Source organism: Salmo trutta, chromosome 27 (assembly GCF_901001165.1).
Source record: "Salmo trutta chromosome 27, fSalTru1.1, whole genome shotgun sequence".
Classification (NCBI taxonomy): domain Eukaryota; kingdom Metazoa; phylum Chordata; class Actinopteri; order Salmoniformes; family Salmonidae; genus Salmo; species Salmo trutta.
In genome coordinates this window covers 26,949,002-26,970,978 of record NC_042983.1, presented here as the reverse complement: position 1 = coordinate 26,970,978, position 21,977 = coordinate 26,949,002, and the positions used below count along the sequence as shown (strand labels likewise).

General features: G+C 40.0%; 2 protein-coding genes across 4 annotated transcripts; both read right to left on the bottom strand.

Annotated features, from left to right (window-relative positions):
• Positions 1 to 1,737: 1,737 nt before the first annotated feature.
• LOC115164774 (sia-alpha-2,3-Gal-beta-1,4-GlcNAc-R:alpha 2,8-sialyltransferase) lies at positions 1,738 to 14,376 on the bottom strand. The gene is made up of 4 exons (XM_029717559.1): positions 13,846 to 14,376; positions 11,479 to 11,601; positions 10,728 to 11,285; positions 1,738 to 2,625 (listed from the first exon to the last, which is right to left on the bottom strand). The coding sequence occupies exons 1-4, from the start codon at positions 14,007 to 14,009 to the stop codon at positions 2,343 to 2,345; spliced, it is 1,128 nt and encodes a 375-aa protein (XP_029573419.1). The 5' UTR covers positions 14,010 to 14,376; the 3' UTR covers positions 1,738 to 2,342.
• Positions 14,377 to 15,482: 1,106 nt separating this feature from the next.
• On the bottom strand, positions 15,483 to 21,613 carry LOC115164773 (cyclin-G2). 3 transcript variants are annotated; one of them, XM_029717556.1, is made up of 8 exons: positions 21,401 to 21,613; positions 20,678 to 20,807; positions 20,442 to 20,579; positions 17,610 to 17,860; positions 17,392 to 17,470; positions 17,200 to 17,298; positions 16,769 to 16,971; positions 15,483 to 16,524 (listed from the first exon to the last, which is right to left on the bottom strand). In XM_029717556.1, the coding sequence occupies exons 2-8, from the start codon at positions 20,804 to 20,806 to the stop codon at positions 16,410 to 16,412; spliced, it is 1,014 nt and encodes a 337-aa protein (XP_029573416.1). In that variant the 5' UTR covers position 20,807; positions 21,401 to 21,613; the 3' UTR covers positions 15,483 to 16,409. The 3 variants fall into 3 exon arrangements, with proteins under 3 accessions (XP_029573416.1, XP_029573417.1, XP_029573418.1); XM_029717557.1 differs by lacking the exon at positions 21,401 to 21,613 and adding an exon at positions 21,326 to 21,344; XM_029717558.1 differs by lacking the exon at positions 21,401 to 21,613 and adding an exon at positions 21,042 to 21,319.
• Between the last annotated feature and the right edge of the window lie 364 nt (positions 21,614 to 21,977).

Genomic DNA, 21,977 nt, shown 5'->3' with positions numbered 1-21,977 from the left:
TCAAATCTAATCTACATAATCAGGGTATGGACTAAGAGTAAAGTACTACCTAACAAACTAATGGCACATTTGTATCATATATTTGTATTATAATAATGACGGAAAACAAATTGGTATGTTCTAAAATACTTCTGCGGGCATAAATGATCCATTTAAGACTGAAGAACTTGAAAAGAACCAATGATCTGGTTCATGAGGATAGTAAATGTGAACTCATAAGCAGGGTCACCACCTTCCCAACGAGTGCATGTGCTGTGAGTCATGTGGCTATCATGTGGTACCGTTTGAGCAAAGTCGTTGTACAGACATCAATGGTTAAATACTGAAAATGTCCAATCCATACCCAATCCTCTAACATAGTGGAGCTTGACTTGATACTTTTCATATAACATTTTGCTGAGAAGAGTAAAGATAATCTAGAGATATAAAAAAGAAAGTTACATTAGTTCTTTCATTGTCAGAAAGGTAAAACAAATAATTTTGGTCCCAGTGGTTTGATAGGAATTTATGCTTTAAAACAACTTTCATACAAAGTTTCTGGTGATATTTCAATTAAAATATCAGCACAAATACAAATAATAACAAAAAACACCCTTATCCCCTCGAAACATAATCTCCTTCAAACTAGCTAACATTTGTTAGTCTCTTACATGCAATGCCATTCAATAGTGTGTCATGCTCTTTGTACAAGATGCTATAATTATTCATCAAAACATGAATATCTGGTTAAAAAGTCAAAGGAAAGTCTATGTGGTAGAATGCAAAACGTTTCCCTGTGTTGCTACATGGGTCATAACAATAGTGATGTGTTATTGACTAAAGATAGGAAGTAGTGTTCATTTGAGGTGGTTCAATACATAAAAAAATTATATATATATATATATATATATATATATATATATATATATATTACTGTATGCATTCCACTGATTCCCACAATGTGAAGAGTGATTGGTGAAATCCCTTTCACTTTTATCACTATGATATTCTATCGTATTTTGAAAATATAAGATTTGAAGTCATTTGAAACTAAAACAGAACACAGACACCTTAAAAATAAAAGCTGCAATATGTAACTTTTTGGGGACCAGACCAAATTCACATTGAAAACAAATCTAAGAAGCTGTAGATCTGTTCTAGGTGCGTTATTTCTATGCTTCCCGTTCTTAAGTTTTGCATTGCATCTATTACTTTCGTTTTTGTACACCAGCTTCTTACAACTGTTTGCTTATGGAAAATATATTTCACAGAGGTTTGGATGGTACAATGATTATCTACACTATACTTGCTTGTTATCACATAAACTGAAATTAGGCAAACTATTCAAATTTTTGGAACCAGGAAATGACAGAGCCATTTCTGCATAGTGCATCTTTAATTCTTAATCGTAATGATGATGATAACAACAATTTACATGTACTTTAAAGTTTACTGTAATGAAATTCAGTCTATGGCTTGGTGTTGGAATGCAGATTATTCATCCTCAAATTGAAATATTACCAGAGCTATCACCAGAATCCCAATAAAATAGTGGGACTAGGGCTGCAGTATCTTTATCTATATAGGGCAGCAATTGACATACATAAAGAGGCCTTGTAAACAAATCTCATAACAGTGCAGTGTGCTGGCTGGGCCCATTGTCTGTCTACTGGCACCTGTGGTGGTTCACTGTATGCTCAAAAGGGCTGGAAAATAGACTGTGTCTGTTTGCACCTCAGTGGAGGCATTTGAATCAGATTTTTTTTTTTTAAACACTGATCTCAACTCCATCCCTGAGACTAAGCAGAAGAACAATCAAATCCCTTTGAAATAAGGCTACAGCATAATAACAATTACAGTATGCCCCCCACCCGACCCCTACACTATGAAAAACACTGTTTGGAAATAGTGATTATTTTGCATTAAATGTATTCCCTTGTGTTTTCTTGTTGAAATAGGTTATGTGTGTTTTATTGATCTATTTATCCACACATTTATGGTAGCAATGCAAATAAAGTGATGTGAAATATTGTATGATGAGTACTATGATAGTGTGATATATTCAGCAGAACATACATTGTTACATCATCATCAACCAGTAGTCCACATCTGGAATATTCTGCCATGTTCCTCGCAACCCAAAGTGTTAGTGTGAATTACATACATTGGACAAAACTGAGGCAAGATGCAGTGGTGATATGATAGTGTGTTTCTAGAGTGAAAGTGTAATATAAAAGTATTAATTCTAAATCATGCATTGTCTGCTTTGAGTTGCAAAATATATTACGTGAGCACAAGGTCAGCTGCTGTATTGGAGCGTCACCAAATGAATCTCTTAAGCCCGGTCACCCAGGATGGAATGTCTAAGAACAGTGTGAAAGGCTCAGCTTGGTCACACCTTCTCCATGCATCTTGTAGAGCAGCTTAAACTCACTGGGCAGCTGGTGGGTTTCCTGCCACTTGGTGGTGAACTTGGTTCCTTTCTTGTCGTAGTAGTGGTAGGGCAGCTCCTTGCCTGTGTTGGGATCCCAGCCGAAGGGCCAGAAGCCATACAGATGGATCTCCTCACACATGGCCGAGGCCAGAGTGTACATGAGGATACCAGTGCTCAGTCGCTTGAGAGACAGGTTCTTGGTCTTCCAATATCTGTGGGAAAAAAGTCAACACAATAAAAACAATTATGTGTAAGCTATGGACAATGAATTGTTTGACAGAACATCTACACTCTAAAAAATGCCAGGTTAAAAACAACCCAATTTGGGGGTTTTTGTAACCCAGTGCTGGGTAAATAATGGACAGAACACACTCTGGGTTATTTTGACCCAGACAGTTAGGTTGCATGAATAACCCAACATGTTAGGTTGTTGGAATTAACTAAAACATGGGTTAATGTAACCATCAGTTGGATTTATTCACTTTCATGCTGGGTTGATCCAGGTTATTTTCAAGAGGTGTGGCTGTTACAGGCTTTAGTTTTCCCATTAATATTTTGTTAGTCAGTATAGTATGCATTACACCTGAGCTGGTTTATCATCTCGTTAGTGAGAAGGGGTTTCACCTGTGCTGGTCCAGGTGATATTTTAGAGTGGCTGGCCCAGTGCTCCAGTTGTCTTGAGAGATGTGGAGGATTAACACTTTTTGTTGGCTCTCCCTGTTTTCTTCTTGTTCCACTTCCTGCCTTTAAGTTTGGTGTGGGTTTTTATTTTGTTCGCCTGTTCTTGGGCAAATTTAGTGGGCTCTCATTGTAGGTGTCTTTTAGGTCCCAGTTGTTGTTGCTAGTCAACTTTCAGTGGACACCCCCATGAGTGTCTTTTAGAACCACTCCTAAAACCCCACCTGTTTCGTTGTGGTCAGTGACTCTTTGTTAGTAGCCCCCTTCTGTTTCGGTGACATTATTTGGTTTTCTTGCTGGGGAACATAACAAAATGGGGGCTTGTCCGGGATCTTCTTTCCCTTGAGTATTGTAGGCCCTTTCGACCAGAGTGCATAAAAGGATTGGGAAAGAAATGAACATTTAGACCAGAGAGGCGTGTAGCTGCAGCTCACGTCCAAAGTGGTTCAAACTCTGAATATCAGCACGGAGTGGAGGCGAGAAGCTCACCTCCCGGACAATCACTGGTACAGCTAATTTGCTGTCCTAGGTAAAGTATCTAGAAAAGCGAATTTAACTGGGACCATTCTTCTACTCTTCTCAAATCACTGTAGTACGCTACTCTCATCACCCAATGGGAACCATCAACACGGCTGGCTAGCCTATCTTCCAGAGCAAGTGGAAGCAGAGTGAGCTCTGTAGCAATCAGAGCCTTACAAGCGTGCCACAGAAAGGCCTAACACCCTTCATAAGAAGGCCTGGTTCTGACTGAGATAAATGGCAAACGAAGGCATTCACACGTAAATACATTCATGATTTCTTTCTTCAAATGGGCGGTGGTTCGTGTTTAAAGTATATGATTACTGTGAGAGAAGTATCTCTCTCTCTCCCTTCCTCTCCATCTCCTTTGTAACAAGCCACCATATGTTGTGTCAGTCCGCTCGGGACCTGTTTGTAATGTGTTAAGTGTGCATGTTTATCCTTGTTATCATTTAGTTAGCTAGTAAATAAATAATTCAACTCATTTGTGTAGTAATGAATCATAAGTAAGGCTGGGTTTTTTGCAGATGCAGGAGGTTATGACTGTTCAGAATGACGATATGATTCGAGGTTATGACTAATAGGTTGACTGTTTCATGGATGTGATAGGTAAAGACCTTTAGAGTTTAATTCTGGAGATGGTAACTCTTTAAACAACCGCTCTCATGGTGCCCCAAATTCCTAATTAGTTAATTGTTACATGATTCATTTAATCGGGTAACAATTAAACATAGTTAGTTGATTAGATAAATAACAGTCATCAGATTAATGAAAGTAAAGTCACGACACCAGACTAGAACAAGAATGCCATTCGATGAAGTGATTAAGAGATTAAGAGAGATGGATCTGGAAGTGCTCCGAATCGAATCAGGCTATCCTGCACCCTCAACAGAGTTTGATCTTTGTCGGAACAGCCGACTTATCACCTTTCAATGAAAAGGAGGTGGATGTATATTTTACTCTGTTTGAGCGGATTGCAACATCCCTAAAATTGTCGCGAGACATTTGGTCACTGCTCCTCCAAAGTGTTCTTGTGAGTAAAGTCAGAAAGTGTACGCCGCTTTATCTCTTGACCAGAGTTCAGATTATGAAACTTTTAAAGCTGCTATCCTTCAGGCTTTCGAGTTGGTCCCAGAGGCATACAGACAACAGTTCCGTAAATTATGAAAGACAGAATCACAAAGCCATGTTGAGTTAGCAAGGGAAACGGCATGTCTTTTTGATCGGTGTTGTGGTTCTCAAGAGATCAAGGACCTTGAGGATTTAAAGAAACTCATACTTCGAGCAATTCCAGAATTGGCTTCACAAAAGGGTTGCTACCTACAATACATTTATGAGCAGAAGGATCTCACTCTTAAGAAAGCTGCAGTTCTGGCAGATGAGTTTGTGTTGACACAAACTACTTTCACAAATAAAGCACCCAGTAGTTATCCCTACGCAAAAAGCAATCCAGAGAAGTCACCTCCTACCGCAACGTTTCAGTCCTTTTCTACAGTGCCCAAAGATAAAATCATCAGAAAACATTTTTTTTTCTATCCGACAGTTTGTAATTACTGTTGTGAGAATGAGAAAGAGAGAAAAAGCTGTTTCTTACTATGGGAGCACTCCAGCCCATTAAATAAACAGGTGTGCGCCTTTCCAAATAATGTCCAATCAATTGAATTTACCACAGGTGGACTCCAATCAAGTTGTAGAAACATCAAGGATGATCAATGGAAACAGGATGCAACTGAGCTCAATTTCGAGTCTCATAACAAAGGGTGTGAATACTTATGTAAATAAGATATTTCTGTTTCTTATTTTTTATACATTTGCAAACATTTCTAAAGACCTGTTTTTGCTTTGTCATTATGGGGTATTGGGTGTAGATTGATGAGGGAAAACATTTATTTAATCCATTTTAGAATAAGGCTATAACGTAACAAAATGTGAATACTTTCCGAATGCACTGTACTGTATGTACTTAAAAAATATATACAGTACCAGTCAAGATTTTGGACACACCTACTCATTCAAGGGTTTTTCTTTATTTTTACTATTTTCTACATTGTAGAAAAATAGTGAAGAGATCAAAACTATGAAATAACACATATGGAATCATGTAATAACCTAAAAAGCGTTAAACAAATCAAAATATATTTTAGATTTTAGATTCTTCAAAAAGTAGCCACCCTTTGCCTTGATGACATTTTTGCTCACTCTTGGCATTCTCTCAACCAGCTTCACCTGGAATGCTTTTCCAACAGTCTTGAAGGAGTTCCCTCATATGCTGAGCACATGCTGGCTGCTTTTCCTTCACTCTGCGGTCCAACTCATCCCAAACTATCTCAATTGGTTTGATGTCGGGGGATTGTAGAGGCCAGGTCATCTAATGCAGTACTCCATCATTCTCCTTCTTGGTCAAATAGCCCTTACACAGCCTGGAGATGTGTTGGGGTCATTGTCCTGTTAAAAAACAAATTATAGTTCCACTGAGCGCAAACCAGATGGGATGACGTATCACTGCAGAATGCTGTGGTACTGTAGCCATGTTGGTTAAGTGTGCCTTGAATTCTAAATAAATCACATACAGTGTCACAGAATCTCAAATATAAAATACATTTTGATTTGTTTAACACTTCTTTTGGTTACTACATGATTCCATGTGTGTTAACACAGTTCTGATGTCGTCACTATTTTTCTACAATGTAGAAAATAGGAAAAATAAAGAAAAACCTTTGAATGAGTAGATGTGTCCAAACTTTTGACTGGTAATGTAACCAGTTGCTGATGTGTCAGACAAAGGCAAAACACCCTCCAAAATGAAGAACTGGGCTGCCCCAGTATCTCGCAGTATCTTCACTGGCTGCTTAACAGCATCTGCAGAGACACAAACCCGTCTGAAACAAAGGGTTCATATACATCTGATACAAAATCTTGTTTAGGAGATACACCAGTTCCAACCAGAGACTTAAGCGTCCCACCACAACAACATCCGGTGAAATTGCAGAGCGCGAAATTCAAAATATAAAAATCGTAATATTAAACATTCATGAAAATACAAGTGTCTTACATCGTTTAAAAGCTTAACTTCTTGTTAATCCAACCGCATTGTCAGCTTTATGGCAAAAGCATACCAAGCGATTATCTGAGGACAGCGCCACAATCACAAATAGCGATACAATAAATCACTTACCTCTGAAGATCTTCTTCTGTTTGCAATCCCAAGGGTCCCAGCTACACAACAAATGGTTGTTTTGTTCGATAAAGTCCTTCTTTATATCCCAGAAATGTCAGTTTAGTTGGCGCGCTTGATTCAGTAATCCACTCGTTCAACATGCATACAAGCGAATCCAAAAAGTTACCAGTAAAGTTTGTCCAAACAAGTCAAACGATGTTTCTAATTAATCCTCAGGTACTCTAATATCTAAATAAAGCTAACATTTAAGATGGAGAATAGTATGTTCTATAGGGAAGATAAATAACAAAGAGCGCGAACCTCATTTACGCGCACAACAAGACTACTTTTCTAATGAAAGACACCTTGGAAAAACTACAGCTACTTGTTCGTTTTTCAAAAATCAAGCCTGAAACCCTTTCTAAAGACTGTTTATCTAGTGGAAGCCATAGGAACTGCAATCTGAGAAGAATTCTTTTGAATATCCCATAGGCTTGCATTGAAATGGCCTGTGACCTCAACAACAAAAAAATCTGGATGGATTCTCCTCGGGGTTTCACCTGCCATATCAGTTCTGTTATACTCACAGACATTATTTTAACAGTTTTAGAAACTTCAGAGTGTTTTCTATTCAATGCTACCAATTATACGCATATCCTAGCTTCTGGGCCTGAGTAACAGGCCGTTTACTTTGGGCACGTCAGTCATCCGGAATTCAGGATACTGCCCCCTAGCCTTAAAAATGTTACTTCTTTGGGCTCAAATCCCGTGGATCGATTTGACAACATCCGGTGAAATGGCACTTTCATACAAGTGCAACACACCAAATTAAAGATTAATTTCTCGTTAATCTAGCCACCGTGTCAGATTTCAAAAAGGCTTTACGGCGAAAGCAAACCATGCGATTATCTTAGGACAGCGCCCCGCATACCAACACATGAATATCAGATTTCAACCCGCCAGGCGCAACACAAAGGTCAGAAATAACGATTTAATTAATGCCTTACCTTTGAAGAACTTCTTCTGTTGGCACTCCAATATGTCCCATAAACATCACAAATGGTCCTTTTGTTAGATTAATTCCGTCGTTATATCTCCAAAATGTCCATTTATTTGGCACGTTTGATTCAGAAAAACACCGGTTCCAACTCGCCCAGTATGACTACAAAATATCTCATAAGTTACCTGTAAACGCTGTCCAAACATTTGAAACAACTTTCCTAATACAACTTTAGGTATTTTTTTATGTAAATAATCGATAAAATTTAAGAGGGGATAAACGATGTTCAATACCAGATAAAAACAACGTGAAGCGTGTGACCTGGAGTGCGCATCAAAACATTAGAGAGCACTCGGGTGGACCCTCATTCTGAACTACCGTACTTCTTAATTTCTCTAAAGAAAAACATCAACCAATTTCTAAAGACTGTTGACATCTAGTGGAAGCGATGGGAACTGCAAGCATGTGCCTTATAAATCTAGAAAACCCATTGAAAACACTGTCACCTCAAAAAAATAATTTCCTGGATGGTTTGTCCTCGGGGTTTCGCCTGCCAAATAAGTTCTGTTATACTCACAGACATAATTTTAACAGTTTTAGAAACATTAGAGTGTTTTCTATCCAAATCCACCAATTATATGCATATCCTAGCTTCTGGGCCTGAGTAGCAGGCAGTTTATTTTGGGCACGTTTTTCATTCAGACATCAAAATACTGCCCCCTAGCCCAAAGAAGTTTATATAAGGTCCCACTGTTGACAGTGCATGGCAGAGTAAAAACCAAGCCATGAGGTTGAAGGAATTGTCAGTAGAACTCTGAGACAGGATTGTCTCGATACACAGATCTGGGGAAGGGTACCAAGAACACAGTGGCCTCCATCATTCTTAAATGGAAGAAGTTTGGAACCACCAAGACTCTTCCTAGAGCTGGCCGCCTGGGCAAACTGAGCAATCGGGGGAGAAGGGTCTTGGTCGGGAGGTGACCAAGAACCCGATGGTCACTCTGATAGAGATCCAGAGTTCCTGTGTGGAGATGGGAGAACCTTCCAGAAGGACAACCATCTCTGCAGCACTCTACCAATCAGGCCTTTATGGTAGAGTAGCCAGTTGAAAGCCACTCCTCAGTAAGGCACATGACAGCCCGCTTGGAGTTTGTCAAAAGGCACCTAAAGGACTCTCCGACCATGAAAAAAATGATGAAACCAAGATTGAACTCTTTGGCCTGAATGCCAAGCGTCACATCTGGAAGAAAACCTGGCACCATCCCTACGGTGAAGCATGGTGGTGGCAGCATCATGCTGTGGGGATGTTATTCAGAGGCAGGGACTGGGAGACTAGTCAGGATTGAGGGCAATAATGAACAGAGCAAAGTACAGAGAGATCCTTGATGGAAACCTGCTCCTGAGCGCTCAGGACCTCAGACTGGGGCGAAGGTTCACCTTCCAACAGGACAACGACCCTAAGCACACAGCCAAGACAATGCAGGAGTGGCTTCAGGATAAGTCTCTGACTGTCAAAGGTGCTTCAACAAAGTACTGAGTAAAGGATCTGAATACTTATGTAAATGTTATATTTCCGTTTTTTTCTTCTTAAAACCTACTTTTGCTTTGTCATTATGGGGTATTGTGTGTAGATTGATGGGGGGAAAAGCAATTTAATACATTTTAAAATAAAGCGGTAACTTAACAAAATTTGGAAAAAGTGAAGGGATCTGAATACTTTCTGTATTCACTGCATATTTAACAAAAACAAGTGGCTGTTCAGTCTGGCATTGAATTATTGACAGCCAGTAGACACAATGTTTATATTGGAGAAGGTGACACATTTAAGTAGGGATGCATTTAAGTTGATCATGTTGTGAGATGGTAGTTATTTTCTGTTGGTTGAGAACAAACTTGTCCAACAAACATATAGGATATATTTGTTGTCTTATTAAGGGGAAGGTGTTACAGGCTTTGATTTTTCCATTTATATTTTGAGGATGCATGCTAGAACATGGGGCGCACTGATTGGTGTCACCTCATTGTCATCTCGTTAGTGGGAAGGTGTTTCACTTGTGCTGACCCAGGTGATATTTACGAGTGGCTGGCCCAGTGCTCCAGTTGTCTTGAGAGATGTAGAGAGTTAAAACAATCCTTTATCTGATCTTCCCAGTTTTCGTTTTGCTCCCATTTTTGTTTTGCTTACTGTCTTACTGGTGTGTTTTTTTTTGTTTGCCTCTTGGGCAAATTTAGTGGGCGCTCATGATGGGTGTCTTTTAGGTTCCAGTTGTTGTTGCTAGTCAACTTTCAGTGGACACCTCCATGAGTGTCTTTCAGAACCCCTCCTAAAACCCCACCTGTTTCATTTTGGTTGTGGTCAGTGACTCTTTGTTAGTAGCCCTTCTCTTTGAGTGACATTATTTGGTGTTCTTGCTGGGGAACATAAAAGTGGCTTATTAGAGGCCTAGCAACATATGATGCAAAATGCATCATACAGGCTGTATTTTTGAATTTTGAAAGTTATATATCTTAACTTGGTTGCTGACATACAACACATTTTGAGACAATATCAACAATGGACTAATGAAACAAATACCAAAATATGTTTTTGGGTTGGAGTTTTCCTGTAAGCCTTCTGTAAGCCTCATAAAAGCTTGAAAAGTGTTTAACGGTAACATCCGGTATAGAACAGATGAACAGGAATGACATTTACTATCACCGGTGGCCAAAAAAACCCACCTAAAAGCCACGCCCCTATTAATGCATACCTCTGTTGGGTTATATCTCAATAACCCAGCATCAACAACCCAACCTTGCTCTTTTTAAAGAACACAACACAACTAAGTGACCCAATGCCTGCAATCCAGCATTTGCTTTAAATTTACAGTTTGTAGTAACAATGGTGTCTGAAAGTGAGAACAAAACCACCCATGACTGCCCTGATGCCCAGAACTCTGGCACAAAACTCAGTCCCTCCATACTTGTTGACATCCTGCATGATGTTTCCCGGCCAGGCCAGCTTGATCTTCAGCTGCCCCTTGTGCTCAACAAAGAAGTCCACCAGGGTCCGTGTGACGGTGGCCGAGGTATGGAGGAAAAACGCAGGGATCCACAAAATGGCCCCCTCCAGCTTCTTCAGGTTGAGAAAGAAGTTGTTGCGGTCCTGGATGGTCAGCAGATTGTTGTAGTACCTCTCCAGGATGCTGGGGTTAAAAGTGGTGAGGTTGGTCTTCCGGCCCACATCCTTGTAGTAGGAGTCGGTAGGGGCGAAGTTGCAGCGGAAGATAAAGTCGGCGCTGTCGATCTCTGGCCCACAGTGACTGCCTGTCAGGATCCCACTGTTACCCACCACGGCACACACGTTGTAGTGCTTGTTCTGGATGGGCGAAGCATCAGGAAGCAGTGACTTCAGGTTGTTGTTTATGGAGAAGACATACTTGTGACTGGAGAAGTCGAAGTGCATCAGCTGGCCGACGCGTACACTGTTCTTGGTGAGGGAGAAGTTGTTGGCCACATCAATGTAATGGAAGATCTCTTTCCTGAAAGGTAGTTAACAGATAAAAATATCAGCTCACAGCTGCTGTTTCTACAAAATGTAGTTGTGTTGCCAGCTGCAAATGGCAAATAAACTGTCATGTTTTACTAAACACAAACAGTATTCTGTTAAACTGCTTTACAAACAATATAAAAGTTTCTACAGATTATTACAGATGTCCCACATAATCATAATACCTTTGCTGATAAAAAGCTGTCCTATTAAATTTCCATTTGGATGGTTTCCCTTGCAGCTCCTCATTCAGAGCATGGGTTAATGGGATGAAGGATGGGTCCAGGAAATTCAGGGCAAACTGTGACCTGAGAGGAAGAGGGTTTCCCTTAGTAAAGACACTGTTGATATTGTCAGCATGTACTGTAAGCATTACAGTGAGTATCATAAGTATTCACCCCCTTGGATTTATTCACATTTTATTGTGTTACAAAGTGGGATTCAAATGGATTTTATTTTATTTTTTTGTGAACAATCTACACAAAATACACTGTAATATCAAAATGACAATTTTTTTTAAATGTCTTCAATTTGAAAATGTTATGAAAAATGAAACACTTGTATACATTGATTAGAAAAGTATTCACCCCCCACCGAACCAATATATGTTAGAAACACCTTTGGCAGTGATTACAGCTGTGAGTCTTCTTGGGTAAGTCTCTAAGAGCTTTGCACACCTGGATTGTGCAATATTTGCCCCTTATTCTTCTACATTCTTCAAGCTCTTTCAAGGTGTTGGGGGTCATGACTAGACAGCAATTTTCAAGTCTTGCCATAGATTTTCAAGCAGATTTCAGTCAAAACTGTAACTTGGCCACTCAGGAACAGTCACTGTCTTCTTAGGAAGCAACTCCAGTGTAGATTTGGCCTGGTCAATGTCCTGCTGAAAGGTTAATTCCTCTCCTAGTGTCTGGTGTAAAGCAGACTGAAGCAGGTTTTGCAATAGGATTTTGCATGTGCTTTGCGCAATCCCATTTCTTTTTATGAAAGTAAGGAGGCAGATTTGCCCCAAACATAACAATTTGCATTTAGGCCAAAAATTATATTCCTTTGCTGTGTTTTCTTGCAGTATAACTTTAGTGCTTTGTTGCATACATAATGCATGTTTTTTAATATTTGTATTCATTATATTTACTATATATTGTTATTTTCAATCATTCAGTCATTTAGGTCATTATTTTGGAGTTGCTACAATGTTGTTGATCCATCCTCAGTTTTCTCTCATCAGTCTGTAGCTCTGTAGCTGTTTTTCATGGTGACATCCCAGAGCAGTTTCCTTCCTGTCCTGCAGCTCAGTTCAGAATGATGACGGTATCTTTGTTGTATCTGAGTGGTTTAATACACAGCTTAATTATTAACTTGACCATGCTCCTTGACCATGCTCCCTGGTCTTTGTAGTTGAATCTGTGCTCGAAATGCAATACCTGACTGAGGGACCTTAGAGAGGTTGCATGTATGGGGGACAGAGTAGTCATTCAAACATCATGTCAATGCCTGTTATTTCACACAGAGTGAGTCCACGTAACTTATTTGTTAAACCACGTTTTACTCCTGAACTCATTTAGGCTTACCTAAACAAGGAGGTGAATACTTAAGCAAGACTAACATTAGCCTATATTAGTTAATGATTTTGTATTAATTTGGAAACATTTGTAGAATTATATTTTCACTTTGACAATATGAAGTCTTTTGTGTAGATCAATTACAAACCATGAAAATATTATCCATTTCAATCCCACTTCGTAAGGCAACATAATATGAACAAAAAAATCAGAGGGGGTGAATACTTATGGACATTCAATGATTCTACAGTTGAATTTTCATAATTTTTTAAAATGTAATTGATGCTGGATTTGCATTAGATTAGGCTACAGTCGCGTGCAGAGGAATATTTTTTATTTCGATTATTTGTCCAAGCCCATTCAGTCCGTGCTATCCGGGATCAGTGGGACGTCCCTACCCCATTGAAGTTGACTTTTAAACTGGTTATGTTAAGGATTAAGGTTAGGGTAGGGGTTAAGGGTTTAAGGTATGGACGTCCCAAGGATTCCAGATAGCACTGACCAAAGCCCATTTACGGCATACATTCAGACGTGGGTTTGTCACAATTGGCAAGATTCGTTCACTCAGCACCTTGGACAGTTCTCTTGTTTGAAATCCGGCTCCATGTGGAGCAACGATTTGTTGTCACATATGGCATTTTTTAACATTTAAACACTAACCTCCTGTCAATGATTCTACAGTTGAATTTTCATTTACAAAAAAGAAATGTAATTGATGCAGGGATTTGCATTAGATTAGGCTACTGTAGCGTGCAGCAGAATATTATTTATTTGTATTATTTATTAAGGCCCTGATGCAGTTAGCCATATTATGCCATAGCCTACAGAACAATGTGGCCATAAACAATCATAAAGATTGTTAGGAACAAAATTGTCACGCATGCGCCTTGTCGGTGACATAAATCACATCTTATTTGACAATTTCAGGTGGTTTGAGTCATGTCAAAATAAAAAATAATGAATTTCAAGGTCTTGATTTAGTCTACTCACCGAAATCCTGCGTGGAACATTATCCGTGGTGGTCCTCCCATGTTGTCATATTTTGTGGAAGATAAGATGCTGTCCTTTCTAATGGACACATAACTTATTAAGGATAAAATGAGAAGAGCGACCATCAATATGACCAAACCCAGGGCGTTTGAGATGCGGACCATCTTGGAGCGTTTTCATTCCTTGAAGAAAAGCGATTAAAATGTGCGAGCCTTCATCACCTCGATTCGAGATGCTGATTTTGGCTATACGTATTGGTATTATGATAAAAAATAAACATGCTTTCTCATGTAAAACGGACGGCAAATGTGCACTGCGGTTGAGAGGGCAGGATAGTCATTGGATGGCAGTCGGCTGCCTTGGCGATCCGTCTTCGTGCATTCTCATCATCCCTGCCTTGGCTTCGCGCTGAAATGCAATTTCTCTCCAGCCAGATTAATTCAATTAGGGCGATGCATCTGAAATTCACGTCAACGCATCAAACCAGCAAACATCTCACTGCTCTGTTACGCACCCTTTCCTCAGGAAATAATTTCACATATTTCGGTGTGTTTGTTGAGCCAAGATGAAAAGAAGAACCTAAAAGTGTCATGGCTGTATTATAACTCTCTGGGGTTTACAGATGGGAGCAATTAACTTAGTGGTATGCATACCATCCAAGATTACTTGCTGACTGTATAAAATACTGCAGCAAAAAATATTAAGCAAATGTGGAACCCTGATCAGCATCGCAATTAGGCCTGGCTTGCAGTCAGAGTTCCAATTCATCCCAAAGGTGTTCAATGAGGTTGAGGTCAGGGCTCTGTGCAGGCCAGTCAAGTTCTTCCACGCCGATCTCGACAAACCATTTCTGTATTGACCTTGCTTTGTGTACAGGGGCATTGTCATGCTGAAACAGGAAAGGGCCTTCCCCAAACTGTTGCCACACAGTTGGAACCACACAATCATATAGAATGTCATTGTATGCTCTAGTGTTAACATTTCCCTTCACTGGAACTAAGGGGCCTGCCCAAACCATGAAAAACAGCCCCTCCTCCACCAAACTTTACAGTTGGCACTATGCATTTGGGCGGGTAGCGTTCTACTGGCATCTGCCAAAACCAGATTAGTCTGTCAGACTGCCAGATATTGACGCATCACTCCAGAGAATGCGTTTCCACTGCTCCAGAGTCCAATGGCGTCGAGCTTTACACCACTTCAGCTGACACTTTGCATTGCTCATGGTGATCTAAGGCTTGCTTTCATGAAGCTCCAGAGGAAGTTATTGTGCTTACGTTGCTTCCAGAGGCAGTTTGGAACTCGGGAGTGAGTGTTGCAACCGAGGACAGACGATTTTTACGCACTTCAGCATTCGGCGGTCCTGTTCTTTGAGCTTGTTGGACCAACCACATCGTGGCTGAGCCGTTGTTGCTCCTAGACATTTCCACTTCACAATAGCAGCACTTACAGTTGACTGGGGCAGCTCTAGAGATTATGGAGATTGCATGGCTGTGTGCACAATTTTATACACCTGTCAGCAGCAGGTATGGCTGAAATAGCCAAATACACTAATTTGAAGGGGTGTCCACATACTTTTGTATATATAGTGTATGATTCATTCGTTAAACAAAATTAACAATAATAGGGAATACACAACAGGTTTAAAAATACTATTTTATTTGTAGGGTTCTTGGTTTGTGGTTCATTTCTAACAATATGTTGATATACAGTAACATAAGATGGCCTATTTACAAAGCATGATACAACTTTCTTCATTTTATGTACATTGTTAAAATATAAATATTTTGCACATGTACTGAATCTCAATAGACAACAATCACCATCATTCTCTAACACAATCACATTTACATACAAGTCACCATTCATAGAATACAGTATCATCCTGCATAATCTTACAAACACATTACAATAACGTGGTGTATAGGAAACCTTTACATGAATATTATTCTATAAAACAGGTAGATTTTTGCACAAATGTACCAATATGTTGGGTATTTCCCATTAAACAGTCAGTGCACAGGTTTGACATCCTAGGAAGAAAATAACTTCCCCGTTGTGCTTAATGTCACCTGGAATGTGTCAAATTTGGACATAGATTGACACCAGCAACATCTTTAAAAAGGCTTTCAAAGATCTTATTGCCAGTCAGCTGCCAACATATTGCAATTTAAATCTCACTCAGATCTAAAATCAGAACAAAAGTTTAAAAACAGCACATGGACTAACACAGGCACTTGATAGGGCCTGTTGTTCATTATTTCAAGAATACATATGTATGTAGCAGAGGTGGTTTGTTGGACTACGCTCCCGTGATCAGTAACCTAGCTTTAGACAGGAAGACTTATGTCCACACCTAGGCTTTAGTGGAGAGGGCTAACCAGGCTCGCAGGCAACCCGAGTTTGATACCAGTCTGTCACACATACAGTATGCTAAGTGAGAGAAACAATTTAGTTCTGAATCATGACTACAAGGAAGGGGAAACATTACATTTAGGGAAAGTTACAGTTAGCACCCTGGTTACACATAATCTCAATCACAAGTTTGAGCTCATCAAGAGGGAGTATCATTTTCTGCCCTGGTTGCGAAACTCTACGGGGAAGAAGGGTCCCTTTTCGTCGCTGCCAGGAGAGCTGCACGGGCTGTCCTCTTCACAGCTCATGTCCTCACAGGAATCCTCACTAAATATACATAGGGGAGAACAGATGTCATCATTACTGTCGTCAAGTCACTGTTCCACTGATCTAATGTTATGTTTTTCTTCTTCCCTGAAACATCATAGCAATGCTGTACAATGTAGAAGTAATGTGGTGCATTATGTTACAGTTCAATAATGAGCCTTTATATACAAACACATTAGCTCTAGTGATATGAAATATGAATATTATTATACAGTAAAGTGCATTAAAGGGGCTGTTTGATTACCTCTCACTTTCACCCCAGCTGCCCTCTGGAATGGTCGGCAGTTCAGGGACACTGAAGTTATTAGCGTGCAAATTTTGGGCAGTTCGTCTGGACACAATCCACACCAGTTTTTTGTTGTCTGGTTTGTTACATTCACTTGAGCTGTACTCAGTCATGCATTTGGCCACAAGTCCCCTCCAGTAGAGTAACTCACTGTCAACAATCTGTGAAAGAAATAAGAAACATCTAACAGAAGACAAATAGAATAGTCTTGGAAAATGTTGTCTCAGCCAAGTCAGAAGGTGCTAGTTTTCAAGTAGCATGTTTTCCTTTGATGTCACTTGTTTAGTGGCAGGGTCAAGCTACTGTATGTCAGTCTCAGTGGGTCTTTGTATTATAAAAATATAATACCTGTCATACATACTGAGGTCTGTAATTAAACTGTATAATACCTTTAGAAGCCTTTGGACTTCTTGGACAATTTCCAACATGGCAAGAGACTGGAGGGCTTCAAACTCCTGACAAATGACAGACAGTGCCAGCACCGATGGCTGAAAAAAAAAAAAAAAAACATATCGGTCCTGCAACTCAATGTAAACATTCTTATAATTTAACAATTGTGTTGGCCTGAGAATAATTCTTACTTTTGCTTTAGAGAAAACAAGCCGACATAAGCAGGCTTTAAGCTGGGCTTCCAGTCTCCCAATGCTTGGGATCTCCTCCCTTAAAATAAAGGCAACCCTCATGTGAGCCTCATGTCAATTGATCATCAGAAGATCAACTTTACAGCTTCTAGCAATTGGAAAAATACTCACTGATGACATAATGCAAAAAGTGATCAATTAAGAAACAAAGCACTCACCTTTCTGATGTAAGTGATACGATGACAGCATGGTATAAGTGTAAAAAGGTTAAGGCTGTGACGGCTTTGAGCTCCAAATTGAGTTTTCCAGAGATGATCTTCTCCATGCGGCTGAGGTCAGAAACAGTGAACTTGCTTTGGCTGATGCGGATGAGTTCATGGGTGGGTGAGATGTTACACTCATCCTCAACCATTTTGGCAGCAATATGGAGGCAGGAGACTCCAATGCAAGGCAGATGCTTAGGTTGGACCTGTGAACATACCATTATAGTGATACATAAGTCAGCATAAATGGGATACTTCTGCTGAATTCTATTATATACTGAACAAAAATATAAAAGCAACATGTAAAGTCCCATGTTTCAGGAGCTGAAATAATTTTCCATACGCACAAAAAGCTTATTTCACTCAGATTTGATGCACAAATTTGTTTGCATCCCTGTTAGTGAGCATTTATCCTTTGCCAAGATAATCCATCCACCTGACAGTTATGGCATATGAAGAAGCTGATTAAACACCATGATAATGACAGAGGTGCACCTTGTGCTGTGGACAATAAAAGGCCACTCTAAAATGTGCAGTTTTGTTACTCAACACAAAGGGAGCGTGCAATTATTTAACCTTTATTTAACTAGGCAAGTCAGTTAAGAACAAATTATTATTTTACAATGAACGGTCTTCCCCGGCCAAAAACTCCCCTAACCAAGATGACGCTGGGCCAATTGTGTGCTGCCCTATGGGACTCTCGATCATGGCCGGTTGTGATACAGCCCAGGATCAAACCAGGATCTATAGTGATGCCTCTAGCACTGAGATGCAGTGCCTTAGACCACTGCGTCACCTGGGAGCCCCCCCAGAATTAGCATGCTGATTGCAGGAATGCCCACCAGAGCTGTTGCCAGATAATTTAATGTTCATTTCTCTACTATAAGCCATCTCCAACGTCGTTTTGGAGAATTTGGCAGTACGTCCAAACAGCCTCACAACCGCAGACCACATGTATGGCGTTGTGTGGGCGACCAGGTTTGCTGATGTCAGCGTTGTGAACAGAGTGCCCCATGGTGGCGGCGGTGTATGGTATGGGCAGGCATAAGCTACGGACAACGAACACAATTGCATTTTATGGATGGCAATTTGGATGCACAGAGATACCACGACGAGACCCTGAGCCCATTGTTGTGCCATTCATTCGCTGCCATCACCTCATGTTTCAGCATGATAATGCACGGCCCCATGTCGCAAGGATCTGTACACAATTCCTGGAATCTGAAAATGTCCCAGTTCTTCCATGGCCTGCATACTCACCAGAGATGTCACATGTTGAGCATATTTGGGATGCTCTGGTTTGACATGTACAACAGTATGTTCCAGTTCCCGCCAATATCCAGCAACTTCACACAGCCATTGAAGAGGAATGGGACAACATTCCACAGGCCACAATCAATAGACTGATCAACTCTATGTGAAGGAGATGTGTCGCGCTGCATGAGGCAAATGGTGGTCACACCAGATACTGACTGGTTTTCTGATACCTTTAAAAAAATAAAAAGTAGGGGTGTGTATCTGTGACCAACATATCTGTATTCCCAGTCATGTGAAATCCATAGAAAATGGTTGCCTAATTTATTTATTTTAATTGACTGCTTTCTGTAACTCAGTAAAATCGTTGAAATTGTTGCATATTGCGTTTATATTTTTGTTCAGTATAATTAAACAAGGTAAAGGGCACGCAAATTGACATAAGTTAAACAACAAACACAGGTATTAAACAATAAACAAAATGCATACAAAACGCTAATTCTGTAGAATATCCAGAATTACCATATCTCAACACAACAAGCATATCTTTAAGTCGATGTCCTCGCCCCCACTGAAATTTAATTAGCATAATACAAAAATCCCCCTAAAAATCTGTCAGTTTAAGATAGAGATATAGATATGTTTTTTTAATTGGATGCGTCTCAATCCACCGCATCCACCGATGTCGCACTTCCGCCTCTGCGGTGAAAAGTGACAGAGCTAGAGCAGTGTTTGTTAGACCATGAGACATCCTGAAAATCCGTCTTCTCACAAAATCATCTGTAGCGTCCAAGCGGTTTGGCGACTCCCACCACCGTCTTGGGACTCGTCTGAAGTCGGTACAGCCGATCTGCCAACTTCTGTCTGTGGCGTCCAAACAGTTTGAGCTACACACTAATATGACCCCTCTGTGGAAAGGTGAGACTCTCACATACATGTTTTGCTCTATGACACCCAAAGGCCTCACAAGACTCGTCTGAAGGTCCCCCGGTACCAGTTGAAAAAACAGAATGGAAGTATATATGGAGACTGTTTAGAGCCAAAAATAAGGGGTTAAATACATGTAAAAATGTAATTAAAAATCATGAGCTTTCTTATCTCTCTCCTTTTTACTTTTTGGGGGGGACTATCTGTTGTTCCATGTAGAATCTGTTATTCAATGCATTTGTATGGGTGAATAGCAGTAAGGTAAACATTTTTAGGGATACTTCAAGGGGTCTTACAATTCTAAATCTTCCCTGTGGCTCAGTTGGTAGAGCATGGTGTTTGCAATGCCAGCTTGGTGTGTGCAACGCCAGGGTTGTGGGTTCGATTCCCACGGGGGGCCAGTACAAAAAAAGAAAAATAATAATGCATGAAATGTATGCATTCACTACTGTAAGTTGCTCTGGATAAGAGCGTCTGCTACATGACTAAAATGTAAAATGTAAATCAAATAGCTAAACGGTCCTCGGTATGACCTTCTTAAAACAATTCCATATAGCTTAGTAGAACCCCCCCAGGGCTTAGCCTGTAATAGGTTAAAATACACACCTTCATAATGGCTAAGAACCTGTCCAGTAGATTGACAGCCAGAACAAATGTCTGGGTGCTGAAACCAAAGAAACTGGTCAGGCTCCACAAGTCTTCAACTTTGGCATTTCTGCATTTTGCAGAGACTCCATTGTGATTCTGAAAAGGAATGGTAAATAACAAAACATCAAAATAGCACATCAAAAAACTGAAAGGTAAGTACAGTGAGTATATGTAACTGGGTCAGCAATACTTACCTCTGCTGCAGACTCCATTATATTCAGGCCAGTTTCCCGAGGTAAAAAGTATGATTCTTGAGAAATGTTTGACTTCAGCTCTTTGACAAGCCAACATGTTTCATTGTCAAGGTATTGAAAATCCTGCATCCTGAAAAAAACACGCGATTAGCTAGATCCTAAAGAAATAACTAAAATGTTTCCCTATAAGAGCCTATAAATTTAGACTGTCTTTACCCCACCCACAGGGTGTCAAGTATCAACGGTAAGCCACCAATAATATGCACATCACCCCACTAGATAGCTAGCTATGACATAACAATATATGCCCAATACAGTCATCTTAAACACAAAAAAGGCTAGCATTTTCAATCATTTACATTACTTCTTATATAAAGTATCCAGGAAAATATTCGATAGTAGAATGGATGGACGGAACCTTGTTGAAAAGCAACCAGTCTATTCTAATGCTTTACTTGAAGGGCGAGGTGTTTAAGTTATCTACGTGAGAAATCGATATGGGTCATGTAGGTTAGTTAGCTATCAAGCTCATATTTGTAGCCGTATGTGGAAAATTATTTCTGACGCAATTATTCACATTAATCATAAACTATCCCATGTATCTCAAATTACATGCAAAGAGTAACGTTATATAGCTACAGTAGTTACCATCAGCAAAACACTGGGTCAACAAGCTAGTACCAGCTAATTAACGTTAGCTAACAAGACAGAGACATGTCTTACTTTGCCAAACGCTTGAAACAAGACGATTTTATGAAAATATAGCAACTCAATACTCAAATTTCCATTTCGTTTACAACAAATTGTAATCGATTAGTTAGCTATAACGTAAATTAACAAGATAGTTCCTAAATTATCATCTCCTGATGTTGGTATTGATCATTTCCATCTGAAATGCGGAAGGATCAAACGGTCGTTGTCTAAACAAACTGCGAGACTACAACATCCAACATCTTGCACCAGTGGATGACGACACGTTGTAGGCTAACGACGGACAGGGTTTCCATCATATGCTGCATTCAAAACAAATGGGAACTCGGGAAAAATACGTAATGGACGTCAGGAATCTTCAGGTCAAGAAAGAGGTCCGAGTTGGAAGTCCGTTCAAATCGATTGTTCCCAGTCGGAGCTCGTTTTTTTCCGAGTTCCCAGATATTTTGAACGCACTGAAGTCGGACGTCGAAGATTTCCGAATTACCATGACGTGTTCAAAACAACTGGGAACTCGGGAATCTCCGACTTCAGAACGTTCAAAACAATGGGAACTCGGAATGATCCGATTGGGAAAAATATCGATTTG

Excerpts from the sequence above, each read along its gene's own strand:
- LOC115164774 (XM_029717559.1), bottom strand. The coding sequence starts at position 14,009 with ATGGTCCGCATCTCAAACGCCCTGGGTTTGGTCATATTGATGGTCGCT. Across the intron at positions 11,286-11,478 it reads ACAGCTTTTTATCAGCAAAG|GAAAGAGATCTTCCATTACA; the intron begins GTATTATGATTA and ends ACTACCTTTCAG. Across the intron at positions 2,626-10,727 it reads ATCATGCAGGATGTCAACAA|ATATTGGAAGACCAAGAACC; the intron begins GTATGGAGGGAC and ends TTTTTCCCACAG.
- LOC115164773 (XM_029717556.1), bottom strand. The coding sequence starts at position 20,806 with ATGCAGGATTTTCAATACCTTGACAATGAAACATGTTGGCTTGTCAAA. Across the intron at positions 20,580-20,677 it reads TAATGGAGTCTGCAGCAGAG|AATCACAATGGAGTCTCTGC; the intron begins GTAAGTATTGCT and ends ATTCCTTTTCAG. Across the intron at positions 16,525-16,768 it reads AGCTGGGGTGAAAGTGAGAG|TGAGGATTCCTGTGAGGACA; the intron begins GTAATCAAACAG and ends ATGTATATTTAG.